Source organism: Cimex lectularius, unplaced genomic scaffold (genome assembly GCF_000648675.2).
Source record: "Cimex lectularius strain Harlan isolate CLEC.00 unplaced genomic scaffold, Clec_2.1 scaffold328, whole genome shotgun sequence".
Taxonomy (NCBI): domain Eukaryota; kingdom Metazoa; phylum Arthropoda; class Insecta; order Hemiptera; family Cimicidae; genus Cimex; species Cimex lectularius.
The window spans coordinates 65,771-84,672 of NW_019392923.1; the positions used below are offsets into that span (position 1 = coordinate 65,771).

At 31.3% G+C, this 18,902-nt stretch overlaps 2 protein-coding genes across 2 annotated transcripts in view; one reads left to right on the forward strand and one right to left on the reverse strand.

Moving 5' to 3' along the window:
* Positions 1 to 2,563: 2,563 nt before the first annotated feature.
* LOC106666287 (alpha-crystallin B chain-like) lies at positions 2,564 to 5,600 on the reverse strand. Its single transcript, XM_014393370.1, has 3 exons — positions 5,500 to 5,600; positions 2,905 to 3,248; positions 2,564 to 2,824 (listed from the first exon to the last, which is right to left on the reverse strand). The coding sequence occupies exons 2-3, from the start codon at positions 3,244 to 3,246 to the stop codon at positions 2,726 to 2,728; spliced, it is 441 nt and encodes a 146-aa protein (XP_014248856.1). The 5' UTR covers positions 3,247 to 3,248; positions 5,500 to 5,600; the 3' UTR covers positions 2,564 to 2,725.
* A 3,567-nt stretch (positions 5,601 to 9,167) lies between these two features.
* LOC106666253 overlaps positions 9,168 to 18,902 on the forward strand; it is a 44,660-nt gene continuing 34,925 nt past the window's right edge. Inside the window, exon 1 of the mRNA XM_014393322.2 lies at positions 9,168 to 9,335. The gene's annotated coding sequence lies outside the window, so the exon portion shown is untranslated. The remainder of the gene's footprint in view (positions 9,336 to 18,902) is intronic.

Here is an 18,902-nt window from a genome sequence, read left to right on the forward strand (position 1 = left end):
ATAGGATGTGAGAAAAAAAAGTGAATTTATACAATGCAAAATATATTTTTTATATTTAATCAATAATAAACACTTTGAGTGAGTAGAAAGACTTTGGCAAAAATATATTTTGCATTGTATCAATTCACTTAATTGTACCCTATCATGATTTATTGTTCTTGTTTTTGTACATATCGGCAATTATCCATTTTTTATGGTGCATCTGTAAAAACTAACTGTTAAAAGTACACAATTTGGACAAAAATATACAGCCTTTTTATGGCAAAATACATTTGACGGTCACACCTGAAAGAATAGAGAAGACGAGGATCAAGCTAATAATTTTTTTCTTACATCCTAAACTATTCCTTTAAATTTTGACAATTTATGTTATTATTAATTTTTTTATTGATTATTATATCCTCCAAAAAAGACCAGTTTTCTCCTTTAAGGCAAAACATACTCACGTTGAGGTTCAAACTGTTTTAACAAGAGGAAAATGTCCTTTGTAAAAGCTTGCCATATTAATATATATAATAATCTATAATTAATATAATAATCTATTTGATCACAAATCCCATTACTCAAAATAACAACCTTATTTCTTTACAGTATTACATTTTTGTGAGATTTCTCTGTGTGATCTGTAGTGTGATTAACCTGTTATTTGGTCTTTACCGAACAATCTTATTGGTTCCCCTATCCTCGGCGGTTTGGTCAAACAACCAATATTATTGTTAATTAAATTCACTAATTTCATGGTCTGCTTGACCAATTAATACATTACAATTAATTAAGGTTTTTAGTTGAGATGAAAAAAAAGTTAATGGCACGAGTGGGATTCGAACCCACGATCTTCGGCTCGATCCACTCGGACACCAACTTCCTATCTCAACCCCACTCAAGTGGATAGCTCAAGTGGTAGAGCAGCGGCGTATCTAGCCGAAGATCGTGGGTTCGAATCCCGCTCGTGCCATTAACTTTTTTTTTCATCTCAACTAAAAATCTTAATTGTAAATTATTGTTAATATTTATCCATATACATTTAGCAGTCATAATTGACAATGTCGTGGGTTCGAATCCAGCTCTTGACACTACCTTTTCATCTCAACAAAGATCTTAAATAAAAAGAATAATTAAGTGTAGAAATTATTGTTAATTTTATCATTTATTTTACAGATGGCTCGATAATAAGTGGTAAAGTCGGATGTGCCATTTACGACCCTGCTAAGCAATTCTGTAGTAAAATAACACTTCCCTCAATGATGTCTATTTTTCCGAAGAAATGTATGCTCTTTTAAAAGCCTTGGATTATATTGCCACAATAGAAGGAACTGAGTTTTGCATATTGACAGATAGCAAAAGCTCAGTTCCTCAAATCCATAATTTTCCCCCTAACACTAAATGTGACTACCTGGTGACCGAAATAGTTGGCAAAACATATGACCTAAATTTAAAAAACAAGAAAGTAATATTTGGTTGGTGTCGCGGTCACTGTGGAGTGGTGAATAACGAATTTGTCGATAAGTTGGCAAAGGAAGCTCGGGTCCAGAAGTCCAGTATGTCAAAACTACTAAATCTGATATAAAGAGGGTACTAACTAAAAAACTGTCACAGGAATGGAAAAAGTGGTACGGTAGGGATAAGGCAGGTTTTTTTTAAAGGCTTTCATTCCTGAACCCCGTCCCATTTCATGGATTTTCGCAATGATGGGAAGCAAGGCGTTTTTTTTTCTTCAATTGTCAGAATTAGGTCGAATCACTGCATATGTGGGGCTTATCTGAACAAAATTTGTATAAGATCCTCTCCAAATTGTGAAACATGCGATGAACCCGAGACAATGCAACATATTTTGTTTGATTGTCCGGAGTTTGAAGAAGCAAGAAATGCCATGTTCGAACGAATCTTTAGATACAAAGAGGCGGAGAAGCCCTTCAATTTTAATAGCCTTATAGGTTCTGAAAATGAAATGGTATTTAAAACATTGTTTGAATTTTTAAATAAAAATAAATAAAGGCTTAATTACCAATTAATTAATCAATTAATTAACACAAAATCTGTCAAATTATTAATTTATTAATAATTGACATTGATACTTATGTAGTAGAATTATATATTTATATTAGTAATTTATTATTTATTTATTTACCAATTGATTATTTATTACCAATGTAAATACTGATTTATTTACGTGGGTGGCCCGGGTTGGTAAAAAAAAAAAAATTATGACTGAATTATATGAAATAATTTCTATTAGTGAACTTATGTATATTTAAATAAATTAAAATATAATAATTTTTGTTTATAATGGATGTTTTGTGTTAGGGATGGTTTGATTTATGAGATTTGGACACAGACCAACTCAGTGAAGGTAGTATGTCTTTTGTATCATCCTAAACTGTATTTATAAAAAATTAGCAATATGTCTTTTTTTTATTATCCTGAACTGCATTTATAAAAATATTAGCAAGTAAGTTTCATTTAAGTACGTACATGAAACCATAAGAACATATAAAACATACAATTTGTTTTTTTGTTTTTTTATTATTTGAAAGGGCAGAATTGAAAGATAAAACACCAAAAATTTAATTTAGTGATTTATTCTTATTTTTTCCATATTATTATTTTTACTAGAAAATGTAGTTGCCCTAATAGCTGGTACAATACTGTATAACTTCAGTCTTTCTAAATTGATCAGATAATTACATTACATTTACATTAATCAAATTTAAAAAAGTGAACATCTTCATGACTTTTTTGGCTCTTCTGGTTTACTATTAGACGAATTGACTTCTCCATTCTTCACATGTGTTATAGGAATTTCCCAAGTAGTTGGCTCTACAACCTAAAAGAAAAATTTAATTAAAATATGTCATTATTAATTTAAACATAGAAAAGAAGCTGGAATAATTAAGAGGCACTTACTTTTATTGGTGCTTTGAGTGAAAGTACACCATCGGATGTGAGGTTTGACACAAGGGAACGGACATCAACACCGTTTGGAACTTTAAACATCCTAGTGAATTGTCTTGAAACGTAACCATGGGTTGACCTTTCTTCGTGCGATCCATCTATGATAATTAGGTCATTGTCAACAGTGACTTTGAGCTCTTCAGGCCTGAATCTGCTCACATCCAGTTCCAATTTGAATTCCTTGTCTTCTTCCTTAGGTTTAGGAGCAGTTGTTCTGCTCATAGTCCTCGCATACGTTCTCAAAGGTATCAGGACCCTTGACGGCGCCATCGCTTCTTGAAATACCCTCAACATTTCTGCAATACGTTTATTATATAAGTGATTTTTTTTTTATAAAAACTGAACGATGACAAACTTAATAATGTGTACTATTTGTATTATTATTTTGAAAGATTTAGATTTGACATATATTCTGCCTTATATGTGAAAACAGTTTTTTGTCAAGTTGAAATAAAATATTCAGGGTGAATTGTTTTAGATGCACTATAGGAAAAAAGCATTAGTTGCATTCAAATTTGTCTCTCTTGAGCTTTCCATATGTAAAAACAGAAGTGGGTCAGTTTCGATGCACCATAGAATATGCATTGGTTTTTTAAAATTTATTTTACTTTATTTTTTGAAAAAGTTCCATTATGTTTTTAGGCATGTAATTTGGCCTAAATTTGAGCGATCTTTCTTTTAATTGTATTAGTTGCATTCAAATTTGTCTCTCTTGAGCTTTCCATATGTAAAAACAGAAGTGGGTCAGTTTCGATGCACCATAGAATATGCATTGATTTTTTTAAAATTTATTTTACTTTATTTTTTGAAAAAGTTCCATTATGTTTTTAGGCATAAATAATTTGGCCTAAATTTGAGCGATCTTTCTTTTAATTGCATTACATAAATCTTTTTACAAAAGAGTAAACTTCATGGGAAGACAATATTCAAATTTTAAACTGAATAACATATTTGAAATTTATTTATTTGTTTGGCTTTGTGCTAGTGTACATCTAACATTACTTGGTACTGAAAAACATTGGACGGCGATCCTGAGACCAATCAGGTAGGATATCCAGACTTTCTGCTTAAAACTGGGTCATGTACCCTCTTTTTTAACATTTTTATTTTTTAAATAAATGCGTTTAAAACAACAGTAACAATAATTGTACACATCAGAAGAAACATAGAGCTTTTACCAGGAGGAGGGAAACAAAAACCAATGCCGTTTTTCCTATAGCGATAAAACAGACTCACCTTGTATGTAAGTATAAGTTCTGCGATGTGATGATCATAATTTTTTATTTTATTTATTTATTTATTTTTTTTAAGATAGTTCCTACTCACAATAAATTGTTTTCCAAAGTCCGGATTTCGAGCCCTTAGCTCATCATCAGGTTGAAGGATTTCTACAACCACATGAATTGCAAAAGTGAACCCGTCGATGCCCCCACCAACGCTCCAATGAGAAGCTGACGATGAGCTAAGGGCTCGAAATCCGGATCGTTTGAAAACAACTTACTGTGAGTAGGAACGTTCTTTTTTAAAAAAGGATTGAACACCGCACTCACTCCATCATTCACCATTTCTATGAAGCTTGATTGTCCCTGAACAACCTTGTCTACTAATTTTTGCATTTTCAGTGGTTAGTTTATTCATTTATATAAGCTTAAACAAACACATATACATAAAAGGATAAAATTTAGACAATAACATATAGAAACACCTTTGAATTATATTTGATGGGCATCATGTGCAAGAACAAAGCAGACTGTGTTGATAAATCTATAAATAAATTTGTATTTTGATCCTTACCTATGAAATTAAGTCTGCGTCTCTCACTGGGCTGGTCTGTCAGATGAATTTTGTTCAGCATTTTGCCACCTTCAGTGTGTCTTACTGGTTATAAGTTTTTTTACTGTCTTACATTTTGAACTAGGAACAGGTCACTTAAAATGGTGGGTTTCAATGTCACCTTTCGGCTTCAAACAATCTCCAAGGAGAAACACACTCTGAAGATGGCAAAAAAAATATCTGACAGATCAAACCAGCAAGGATAAGCAAATTGAGATAATTGGTAAAGATCAAATCTCGCAAATAAATAAATTTGCCTGTTTAAATCCTGAACTATTCCAAATTTTAATTTTCGATCATTTATGTCATTTTTTAATTATATATAATTTATTAGACATAATGTTTTATTGTGAGATTTCGCTGTGAGCAAATAATCTCAGCATTTCTGCATCATGTTAAATATGTGAATAAATTTTTCTGTGAAATAAGCACAATGGCAAATTTGCTAATATGTACCATTTCTGATTTAATTTTGAAATTTTTATATTTGACAGAAGTTCTGACTGTATTATATGTGAAAACAGTTTTAGTCAGGCTAGAAAAAATATATGTAATATAAAGAACAAAATATTAAAGCAAATATAATAATTAATTTTTCAAATGTAAGATTTCATCATAGTACACAATTTGAAGAAAATTGTTTTTTTTTTCTTTCTTTTAGGAGTGAAAATTTTCTTATTATAAAAACAAATTTTATTGATAAATAATACTTACTTAAAATGTTTATGTATGGTGGTTCTTCTTACGTAGAGCTATTTTCGTCTCACTGGCAAACACTGAACTGAACTGAAAGCCAGTTCGAGTCGGGTTTTATATAATATTGCAGCGTAGTGGTGGGGTGATTGGCTAGGCTCTTCTGGGGTTCTCTGGAACGTTCTACTCTTTACTTTTCTTTTCACATTTATTTTTCCACTAAATAAGTATTTATTTATTGCCAAATTATATAAATAATTAGACTTACGGTTACTTTTTAATCTGCTTGTACGATTTGCATAAAAACGAAAAAAATCACCACCATTCCATTTTGCAAGATTGCATCAGCATTCGAGCCGTCTATGATATCCTTTCTGAGACTCATATTTTCCCAAGGATGGAAAAATTTTTTGCGTACACCCCGTGGAGAAAATTTTAACTGTAATTTTTGTTTTAAACCAATATTTTGGACTATCAATGTCAGAAACTTTCTTCTTCGGAAAATCTTTTTAGGTGTTTTTTCAGGAAGTTACAACCATTTCAAAATATCCTTTTATCATACGAACTGTTATCATTGTTCATTATCTCATTTAGAATGAGGAGCTTCGGATTTTGATCTCGTGTATGATTGAGCCCAAACTTGTGCCATTTGATTAATCATTAATTACAGAAAGCTATATAAAATTGGAAAAAAAGAAGTTAAATCGGAGTTTGCTAGTCCAATTCGACTAATTTTTTATTATTTGTTTTTATTATTATTAGTTGCGTTGCGTTTGCAAAAGTTTTAACGGATCATTTGATTTTGTTTCTTTAGTTCTCTTTCCATTCGTTTTCTAAATGTGTTAAAAGTTTACAGTTTTACCGATGAAACGTGTGTTGTTTCTTGTCTATTGCGGGGACTACATAATGTTATTTTTTTTAAACATTTTCGTTCGTTTTATTTTCTTTTAAAAACATTAGTTATTTTTATTTTATTAATTTTATTAACAGTAGTTCATATAAGTCCTATAAACCCTCAGGGAGCCGGTGTTTTTGAGAAAAAGCCCATTTGTAAGTATGTCGGGTTGGAATGCAGGGCTGCTGGATTCGAACCCGGGACCTTTACCTTACAGTGATGAGCGCCGTGTCATCGCCTAAACCGTTGCGGCAACCGACGCCCCCAATGAGTTATTTAAATGATACAATAGAGACAATTAAATTTCTGGAATTTTATGAAGGAGGAAAATAGAAACCCAAAAATAGAACTTCCAAACAAAAGTTTAATTTAATTCATCATCGGTAATTATTTCATCAGACTTTTGCCACCAATCCTTGTTTTCTTGGCGTTGTTTTTTTCCTTGAATAATTGTTTTCCTGGTGTTGACTGTTCCTTGGCTGGCGAAAATGTTCACGGATCATTTAATCATTTATTTTCTCTCATCTGACATAATAATTTTTTAAATATGTTAATAACTATTATTGTAATAATCATAGTTGACCATAGTTGACCTCACGGTGAAATAGAATATTAAAGTCGAAAGAAACAAGGTATACCGTGGTAGTTTTCTTTATTTCATTTTTAGTTTATTAATTTTTAATTTATTATTAAATTCTTTCTTAGGTTAGCTATAGTCCTTCTGCATGCTATAAAATTCTCACTCCAAACATTCACTCATAAATTAATATATCCTATTGCCATCCAAAGGTTTAATTTATCCTTTTAAAATACTCAATTTGGAAGGCCAAATATATACAAAAATCCCATTTTAAATTAAAAAATTTATTCCAGTTCTTTAATTACAATTTCAAAATTTCGTTCCATAATTTAAACATTTCTCATAGGCATGTGTGGCCAATAATGATAATAATAATGGACAGCAACAGTCTCAGCATGTGTATAGGCCCATCGAATCATTTTATTTTATTTTTTATCTTTATTTATTAATTATTCAGAAATCGTGAGATGCGGTCTGGTGTGATGTAGGTTTCAGAAAAACATTTTCTTTATCGTGCCAACGTTTCGATCTTTATTGGGCTTGGGATTTACAAACATTGTTTACATTTAACAAATACATGTAGGATGTGGAAAAAGGCCCTGAAGATGATCTCAATAAAGATCGAAATGTTGGCACGATAAAGAAATGTTTTTCTGAAACCTACATCACACCAGACCGCATCTCACGATTTCTGAATAATTATCGATTAACGGTCACTACTCACCACACATTTATTTATTAATTTTTTTGGCGGGAGCTATTCTTTATTTTTATAATTGTATACTTTAATATAATTTAATATATAATTATATAATTAGCTCACGGTTAATTAATCACTAATGTTCTAGAATAGTTGCCAAGTAAATTATTATCTTGGTCTGAAAGTTAATTACATAAAACCACACTAAGAAGCTTACATAATTTTTGAAAAATGTGTTTTGCTTTAGCACTGCAGAAAGTTTCTGAGTCTCTTTTTCTGATTTGTAAGAAATATGGATCTTCCATTTCATTCTATTATAGTTTGCCTTCTATTTCGCCATTCATCTTCTAATATGTAATAAAAAGGTCCTTTCTCTAAAAAAAACAATTAAACTATGTCCAAAAATTGGAATTTGCTCTTTGGCTGTCATCGATCAACTATCCCCGCTGGCTGAGCCTGTTTCGATTCGCCATCTTCAGTGGTGATTTTGGATGATCAGATACGACCCCAATAGAGGTCCATCACCTCGCAGACATCCAGTATTTCGTCAGTCAGACGCCTTTCGTCTTGTCACCATCTTCATTGTTGGGCTTTGAATCAGTAAACGACCAAATTACAAACAGATCAGTGCGGTTTTGTCAATTTGTTCAATTATTTTACGAAAAAAGCTTATACAAAAACATTTAAAAGGATAAAATTAAGAAAAACACGATGGGAACCACCTGCAAGAATAGAGCATAAAAAATAAAGGGAACTGTAAAAATATATGACTTTTCCTTTAAAGATTTAATTTACTCTAGCTATCAAAATAATTATTTGTGGTCTGAAAAGTTAATTGCTTAAAAAAAAATCACACAGCAATTTCTTAAATGCGTTATTCTTGAGCACAACAGCAAGTTCCAAGGACTCCTGTTCTGACTTTAGTAAGAAATGTGGATTCTCCTTTCTATTTTAATTTGAGTACATTACGCCATTGATCATCGCCATTGAAGGTAATAAAAAGGTCCTTTCTCTAAAATATTGACTTTAACTAGGCTCAAAAGTGAGATATGCTGTTCTATGGCCTCCAACCGTTTCGAATCCCTGCTGGTTTGTTCTGTCAGATGTAATTCACCATCTTCAGCGGTGGTTTTTTTGTTGCTTTTGGATGATCAAATAAGACGAAAGTACAACTACAGCATAGCTCGTAGACCTTTAATAAATCGCTTATTTTGTCTGTCAGTGCGTTTCTTCTTGTCGCCATCATCAGTGCTGGGTTTGAAGGAGCGGACGACCAAATTACCAATTCGCCACAGTGCGGTTTTATCCGTCTGTTCAATTATTTTTCCAGAGACATGTGGAAATTTGTACCAAACGGCGCCAACGGATTGCGTTCCGCTTTTAAACCTCTTAATATCGTAGGATTCGTCGCTTTTTGGGCTTTGGGCCATCCCTGAAATTCCATCTCCCACTCTTTTTCTTCAGTTTAAACTGCTTCCACTTCCCTTCTTTGCCCCCACCCGGCGCCAGGATCCTCCACTAATCCACTCCAGTCTCGACTTCCGTCGGCGTGGCGTCCGGATAAGGCTCGACCGCTACGTTACGATAATTCCTCCCCCCCTCGTGGTTTCTTGTGGTTTGATTTCTGTGCAGTGATTCTGTGATATTATGTGCGACTCTGACAAATGGACCGGAATGTAAAGGTAATAAAAGCAAACAATAAAAGTTAAATGCTCATTAACAATGCAATACAATAATATTTTATAAAAAGAAAAACTTCTAACGTCTACCTCTAATTAATTCATGAATATTCGTCGTCTAAGCACATGTCTAGATGAATATATTCTTCATCGGAAGGTTTGTGATTATCATTTTTACTCTCACGTATTACCGTGCTTACCTAAACCTTGCAGATTAGATAAGAATTTCATGTTTGAAATTTGAACTCAGAGGAAAATCTCTGTCCACTGTTTAATACAATTCATTCAGGGGGAATCAATCACTGATTTTGTGTTTTAACGACAAACATACAAGGACAAATAAAAAATCCTGTTGTCTGTTTTTTAAACATTTAAATAAAATATTTAATAGAGGATTCAAATTTTACAAAAAAAAGGATAGATTAAAAAAAATCGAAATGTGGAGCGGAGTAACCGCAGGAATGAAGAAAAAAAGAAGATTTAGTTAATTAATTCACCAAGATCAAAATTTTTCCAAACAGAACCTAATGAAAAAAAGTGCGAAAGTGTACGGATTAATATTCGATGTAAGAATTTCCTTTCTAAGGAAAGTTAAAGACAAACATCAATCATTGACATGAAATATCATGCATATTTGAAATTTTAACCCCCCCTCTAAAAAAATAAATAAAAATAAAATAAATAAATCCCAATGGGATAAATTTGGAGGAATTCTTTCCAATTTTTACGAACCTTTTGTAAATTTTACCAAGGCATTTTATTACAAGTTTTGATAACAATCATAGTATAGAACTATTTTTTTCCATTTTTTTTTCATAGGAAATTTTGAAAACTAAAACCACGTTGGATCCGTCTTTAATATTTTATTTAATTTCACCAAGTAATAGGGTATATATAGGTAGTAAATTGCTAAATAAATCCGAGTAATTAATACGTAATAGTTCTGGAGAAATTGTTTTCATTGTTTGAACTTTTTTCGCTCGTAAAAATTTGGTTTTATAAATAAAAAAACTTTAAGATTTTCTGCTTCACACTCGTTTATTAACGTTGCTAAATTATCGATATTGAAAAATTAGTCGTTTGTCTTGATTCTTTTAGGTAAGAGCGATTGCGTTCGTTCCTGTCAAGAGAAATAATTTGAAGAATCATTTAAAAAAGAAAATGTTCGATGGAAAGAAAACGAAGACTGTAATAAAATGTTTTCAATCACAAAGAAAAATTATCTTAAAAATTGGCACACAAACGCTCAGCTTCGTTTTGATTTACTGTGCCATTTTGTAACATTACACACACTTTCACTTACTCATTCTGCACATGCATTATTATTTTATGCTCTGTAGAGTCAACAAAGAGAATTCTATTCTTCAATAATATATAAAATATTACAATTAATACAGATAAATAATTTCGTATAACTGACATAATTTTTTGATAAACTTGCCAAAAAGACTAGTAAAAATTTCGACTGTTAGTTTATTCAAATTATACGATTATTTTCGCTTATGTAAGTGTTAATTATATATTCTTCTTCTGTCGTAAATTGGGCGAAAAATTGAAAACGACGTCCGCCTATTCTAGCAGGTAGCCTGGAGCCAGAATAGTTTCGGCTCCGGTCAATTCTTCGTTGGCTGTGCAGCTGCCTGCTAAACATAGACTGAAACGAAAAGAACAACAGATGAAACCGTCTCGGAAAGAAATACGTTCCGACAATTATTCATCCTGAAACACAGGCCCCAATTAATATGAACCAGAAACGCCAAAGAAACAAAGGCTCGATTTGGATTGATTGACGCCTGTTTTTTGAAACATAAATGATTTGTTTATTTATAATTTCACGCTGATAAATTCATGTCGAATGTATCAGAACAGACTATGTCTGTGTCCATAACGAGATCGCCATAAATAGACTTAACGCAGGGTGCCTGCAAATCAACAACTCTACTCATATTAAATTCACTAGTTTCGTGGTCCGCTTGACCAATTAATATCTTACAATTAATTAAAGTTTTCATTTGAGATAATAGTTGAGTGGATCGAGGTCACGGTAGCTCAAGTGGTAGAGCAGCGGCGTATCTAGCCGAAGATCGTGGGTTCGATCCCGCTCGTTGACTTTGACTTTTTTTATCTCAACTGAAAACCTTAATTAATTGTTAGATATTAATTGGTCAAGCGGACCACGAAACCAGTGAATTTAATAAGTTTAAAAAAGAAGTATACCTTCACTAAAGCTCTCCTTGGCCATTTCATTTGTCGCCGAGAATTAAATAGATTACAGGACATTTGAAAAATGGCAAAAAGGAGGGAAAATTCAAAAGGTGTGGTTGAGATGGGAAGTTGTCCAAAGTGTCCGAGTGGATCGAGGTCACAATAGCTCAAGTGGTAGAGCAGCGGCGTATCAAGCCGAAGATCTTGGGTTCGAATCCCGCTCGTGACATTGACTTTTTTTATCTCAATTGAAAACCTTAATTAATTGTAATCTACTCATATTAATAGACGTGTCGAGAACAGTTTTATTTGCACCCTGAAACCAATCACCATTCTAAGGGTACAAATAAGGGGATAAATAAGAGAAAATCAAATGCAATTAATTATCATATGCAGGCAATCAATCGACCGTATATTTGTCCTACATAAAAAATTAATAAGGTAATTATTTATTAATAACTAGTGTTTTTTTATGCTTTCAATTATTTTATGTGATGGACGTGATGAACAGACGAACCATATGCTCGTTGTGGAAATGAGGGTCGTAAATTAGGAAGGGGGTTAGGGACAGGAATTGGTCTTTTTTAAGGGTGTGCCTCATGTGCCTGACAATGGGCAAACACTGCAACTGAAATAGGCCTTTCTGCAATAAATGGTGGAAAAGGGACCACTCAGATTTCACCTTTGTCCAGATGATATTTCGTTCAAAACAGTAATTATTATTCTTTTATTACCTTTTCAGGATGATTTGTGATTATTGCGATGTTAATCGCCCCCTTTAAGGTTAATCTTCCTTTTTTTTTAAATGTATTTCCTCAGTGAAATAGTTTAATGGTAATATTTCTTTTTAACGGTGGATTGTTCATTTAAATTGAGTGAAATCGTTACATTTTGAAACCTTACACAAAGTTAAACATGTCCTTCATACATGATATAAAATATTTTTAATTTCGTTTTTTAACTCTAAACGATTTTACTTAAATCGTTGTAATGACTCAATATCAAGCATAACGTTTAAACTTGAATTAAAAAAAGCAAAATATCCTAAATGCAAGGTATTGCACCTGGGAGAAAAAAAAAACAAAAAACTTTCGAATAAGAGGATAAATATATTGTGTTTTGTATCAATACGATTTTGTAAAATGCTGAAACAATTTGTCAAGAAGAAACGTTGGATTTTCCAAAGCAAAACCTTTTTCTGACAAGTATAAGTGGTAGTGCGTACTGTATTAGGGGGAAAAAGAGATACCGTATTGATAAGAATATTGTTTGTTAATACTCTGGGAATTTATAGATTTCCTTCAAAATTTATTAAAAATAAATTGGCAAAAATTAAAAAGAAGTAACTGCTTTAAAAAGAAATATTTAATTTTTAATATAAACATTTTACTTGATAAATTTTTTATAATTACTAAGTATAATGACAAAAATAAACAACTCTTTTCTAAGAAAGAAGTGACAATTTAACTTAGAAACATTTAACCTAGAATTTAACAAAGAAAAACCATACTAAAAAGACAATAATTTTCTTTAATGTTGCAAAAAGCGCAAATCAATATAATCTTGAATTGTAAAAAGAAAACCTTTTCTGTGAAAAGTGACAAACTAGAGTTTTAATAAGCAAGAAAAACATTCATTTTTCGAAAAAAGTACAACGATTTTCTTTATTGCTGAAAATAAATTAGCAAATTGTTGTTTAAACTTTCGTTCTAAAAAAGAAAATGTCTTTTCTAAGAGGAATAAATACTGCAATTTCTAAGAAATAAAAGAAAACGTTTAATCCAGATTTAAACTTTAATGTTGACAAGCAATATGGTCAAGTCGATATTTAACCTTGGTTTAGAAAAAAAATTGTAAAATGTATAAGTTATTGCAATTTCTAAAAACCAAGTTTCAATAGAGAACACATTTGATTCTAAAGTTTAAATTAAAAAAAAAAAGTTTTTCTTAAAAAATACTGTTTTCTAGTTGCTGAAACAAAATTTGCAAATGAGTAAACCTTTACTTTAAAAAAATAAAAATCTCTTTTCTAACAAGGATTTGGAAGTAAGCGTCAAAAGTGAAAACATTTAACCTAAAATTTAAAAAAATCATAAAAAGTACAAGGATTTTTGTAAATAAATTAAATTATAATTAGCAAAGGGTTACTTAACCTTATTTAACCAACTCTAACCTGCTGTAGTTTCTAAGAATAAGTGACAAAAATGAAAACATGTAACTAAGAGTAACAAAAGGATAGATTTCTTAAAAAGTACAATCCATTGCATTAAGGGATCATATAGTAGAAAAAGAAAATAGTAGACAGTTTTGGTTGATATTACATATTTATGTATATTGGTATAAGAATGTAGACAGAGTTATTGCAACAGAAAAATGCATAAATTTCTAGGCTTAATTATAGATGGTAAAATAAGATGATTGTACCATTAAAAAACTATGATAATAACGAGGCATTGTATTGCAAAGAATGTGCACTTGTTGGATCTTTCTCAGAGAATAAAAATAAAATTGATAAAAATGTTTGATAACAATCTTAAGAAAAAACAATCTTATTTCTAAAAAAAACCTGTTGTTCTTGAAAGGAATGCATATTGTTATAACTAAATCATTCCGTTGGATCAAACCCTGTTAAATCATGAATTAAGTTTTTTAGCAATACAAAAACTTTTATTGCTATTAAACTACTTTTTTTATATGACGTCTTACTGACAAAATCAGCGAGGATAGGGCGATCAAGATGATATTCATCTATCAAACGTTAAAAATATAATTTCAATCGAATAACAATTTAGACAGATGGTTTTTTAGATAGAACCAGATAATCTGTACTTTTTTAAAATTTACAAAAATTAATCAAATTTAACAAAACTGACTTTGCATAAAGAAATGTAAATCATTAAATAGTACATTGGGACGTTGAAAAGACGTCCTTTCTATCTCTCTCTCTTTCTCACACACACACACTCTCTCTCTCTCTCTCACACACACTCTCTCTCTCTCTCTCTCTCTCTCTCTCTCTCTCTCTCTTTCTCACACACACACTCTCTCTCTCTCACACACACACTCTCTCTCTCTCTCTCTCTATCTATCTATCTATCTATCTATCTATCTATCTATCTTTATGCATGTATCTATCTATCCATATAAGTATGTGTGTTTATATCTGTAACATGCGTACAAGAGTGTGGATAGATGGTTTGTTGGATAAAAAGAGAGAAAGAATACATTCTAAAATTAAAAAATTTACCTAGTCTTTTTAAAAATGCAAAATAACTACTATTTCCCAATACACTTTTGCATTTTTAAAAAGACTAGGTAAATTTTTTAATGTTAAATTTGATTAATTTTTGTAAATTTTAAAAAAGTACAGATTATCTGGTTCTATCTAAAAAACCATCTGTCTAAATTGTTATTCGATTGAAATTATATTTTTAACGTTTGATAGATGAATATCATCTTGATCGCCCTATCCTCGCTGATTTTGTCAGTAAGACGTCATATAAAAAAAGTAGTTTAATAGCAATAAAAGTTTTTGTATTGCTAAAAAACTTAATTCATGATTTAACAGGGTTTGATCCAACGGAATGATTTAGTTATAACAATATGCATTCCTTTCAAGAACAACAGGTTTTTTTTAGAAATAAGATTGTTTTTTCTTAAGATTGTTATCAAACATTTTTATCAATTTTATTTTTATTCTCTGAGAAAGATCCAACAAGTGCACATTCTTTGCAATACAATGCCTCGTTATTATCATAGTTTTTTAATGGTACAATCATCTTATTTTACCATCTATAATTAAGCCTAGAAATTTATGCATTTTTCTGTTGCAATAACTCTGTCTACATTCTTATACCAATATACATAAATATGTAATATCAACCAAAACTGTCTACTATTTTCTTTTTCTACTATATGATCCCTTAATGCAATGGATTGTACTTTTTAAGAAATCTATCCTTTTGTTACTCTTAGTTACATGTTTTCATTTTTGTCACTTATTCTTAGAAACTACAGCAGGTTAGAGTTGGTTAAATAAGGTTAAGTAACCCTTTGCTAATTATAATTTAATTTATTTACAAAAATCCTTGTACTTTTTATGATTTTTTTAAATTTTAGGTTAAATGTTTTCACTTTTGACGCTTACTTCCAAATCCTTGTTAGAAAAGAGATTTTTATTTTTTTAAAGTAAAGGTTTACTCATTTGCAAATTTTGTTTCAGCAACTAGAAAACAGTATTTTTTAAGAAAAACTTTTTTTTTTTAATTTAAACTTTAGAATCAAATGTGTTCTCTATTGAAACTTGGTTTTTAGAAATTGCAATAACTTATACATTTTACAATTTTTTTTCTAAACCAAGGTTAAATATCGACTTGACCATATTGCTTGTCAACATTAAAGTTTAAATCTGGATTAAACGTTTTCTTTTATTTCTTAGAAATTGCAGTATTTATTCCTCTTAGAAAAGACATTTTCTTTTTTAGAACGAAAGTTTAAACAACAATTTGCTAATTTATTTTCAGCAATAAAGAAAATCGTTGTACTTTTTTCGAAAAATGAATGTTTTTCTTGCTTATTAAAACTCTAGTTTGTCACTTTTCACAGAAAAGGTTTTCTTTTTACAATTCAAGATTATATTGATTTGCGCTTTTTGCAACATTAAAGAAAATTATTGTCTTTTTAGTATGGTTTTTCTTTGTTAAATTCTAGGTTAAATGTTTCTGCTGTATAAAAAGTCTTTTCTCTCTCTCTCTCTCTCTCTCTCTCTCTCTCTCTCTCTCTCTCTCTCTCTTTCTCTCTCTCTTTCTCTCTCTTTTCCTTCCTCCTCTTCCACTTCCTCACCCTCTCTTCTCCCAAGAAATACAATTTGTATAAAAATGAATGGAATCTTAAAATGTGTTCTAGATTTCTTTTAGCTTACGAAATGTGAAATTATTCAAAACGTTGTTAAGGCTTCGTACTATAACTGTGGCTTTTAAAATTATGGTTCAAAAGTAGAACTTTTTTTACGATTTAACTATAATTTAATAATGTAATAGAAACTATTTATAATAAGATTGTTTTGTACCTAGTGGTTATTTTACCAGAAAGAAAAAAACTAAATACGAAAATTGTAAAATTCAAATATGCAGTTGGGACCAGATGGTTTTTGTCGTTTCGGGCACCGGGTTTGTGTCGTCGAATACCGGTTTTATCCCCTTCATCCATTAAATAACAAACAAGAAGGATCGAATAAAATCTTACCTCATTTTATATTCAAGGATCAAAACGATGTCGGTGATACTTGTTTTTTGACGTATTTATAAACCTTTGAGGCCGTATTTAAGAAACCGACTGGAATTTGTAAATATCCAAATTGATTTATTTGCCGTTTTAAAGCTCGCTTCGACTCATTGTCGTTACAATAATGGACCTAAATGTTAAGATTTTATGCTAATGGATGCTTTTCATAACCGTTTTCATGCTTGGTTATAAGACAATATAATGGAAAATTTTTCGTGGATATGTTTTAATATGTCAGAATATCGAAGGAGTTCCAAAAAGTCTAATAGAGCTTTGTGTGTGTAATAATCAGGTATAGGGGGTGTCGATGGCCGCAAGGTTTCGTCGTTGACACGGCGCTCATCACTAAGGTAAAGGCCCCGGGTTCGAATCCAGCGGCCCTGAGGCATTCGAACCTCAAAAACACCGGCACCCTGAGGGTTTATATGACCTCTGCTGTTGCGAACCCTCGTAAAAAAAAGAATAATCAGGTATTAGGTCAGAGAAACAGAAACTCCCAACTTAATGCCAAGCTTAATTTGTAAACATTTTCATAAAAACAACAATTAAAATATCCAAATACTAAAAACAATGATTCATTTTACACCAATGTTGTTAATTTAATAAATAAAGTCGATTTGGTCCGCTATTTTATTTATTAAATTAACCACATTGGTGAAAAATGTATCATTGTTTTTAGTATTTTGATATTTTAATTGTTGTTTTTATATGTTGTTTATTTATTATCAAGAATTTATAAACATCTACGTATGTACCTGAAAAAGAAATTGTAAATTAACTCAACCCTGAAGATGTTTACAAATTAAGCTTGGCATTAAGTTGGGAGTTTCTATGTTTCTGTGACCTATCTGATTATCACACATACAAATCTCACAAGGTTGATCCATCTCATAACAATATCTTTCTAATACAGCTTTCTTGGTCAGCACGGTGATATAGTTTGACTGGGTCGTTACCTAACAAGCCGAACAGAAGCCATGAAATACTAGTATTTGAATTAATCCGATTTTTTAAAATCAGAATCGCACCGTTAAATAAAAGGAGACGATTTTGTCGGCCGTAGAGAGTCGGAGCAGAACGGAATGTCTGCGGTGCCATGTAGAAACGGTGTCGGAAGAAGGAAAGCGGTGAACGGTTTGTTGGTTTGCCCTTGGGTCGTTGGTTACCTCGATCTCCCAACTAGCTTGTAACTCGTTATTGGAACCGAAGTTTCGACTGCTTCGCGACTCCACCGTTCCCTCTCTCCCATCTCCGGCTTCATCTTCCTCCGCTTCCCACGAACGCTTATGTCAATAACTCATGCCGGCGTTCATGTTGGAATCTGCAACACGGAGGTGGAACAACACCCGGTCTTCGTATCGTATTGTTGCCGTGGTAATTTAAAGAGAAGGTACTATTTCACACTCTGGAATAGAAGAAAAGAAACGAAGTAGTTAAGTCACGTACTTAATTTTCACGAAATTATCTCATTTATCCTTTTTAATCGTGAATAAACACTCCATCAGCTCGCAAACTACCCGAGATAATTACTGAATGCTTATTTCCCCTTTCATCCTATTGCAATTTGCTGCCTTGAATACATCTTTTTCTTTTCATCCTGGCATAAATTTCGATAAAGTCTGATTCATGAAATAATTGCGAAGAAAGACAATATGACAGTTTCCTAAGAGTATTATAAATACAGACAATAAAAAATACGAAACAACTTTTAACCATTAAATGCATTGCTGGACAAAAACAGGTTTCTAAAGGTTCCGAATATAAAATTTTGTTCCTTGTTTCAAATATAAATCACAACTAATGATGAAAAATTTGTGTTATTTATTTTATTGTGATAAAAAGCCTAGATTTATTTGAAAAATCTATGTTTATTGATTATTTTCATTTCTACAAGTTATCATTTTATTTGGTTTAGGTGAGTAAAATAATAATATTAATAAAATAAACTTTATTCCCATAATAGTGTGAGAACTAAAGAATCCGGACACACAACTACAATTAACAAAATCAGACACCCATTCTTAAAGATGGAGAATGACTACATGATCCTGGAAACATTCTATGTAACATCCTAAAGTCTCA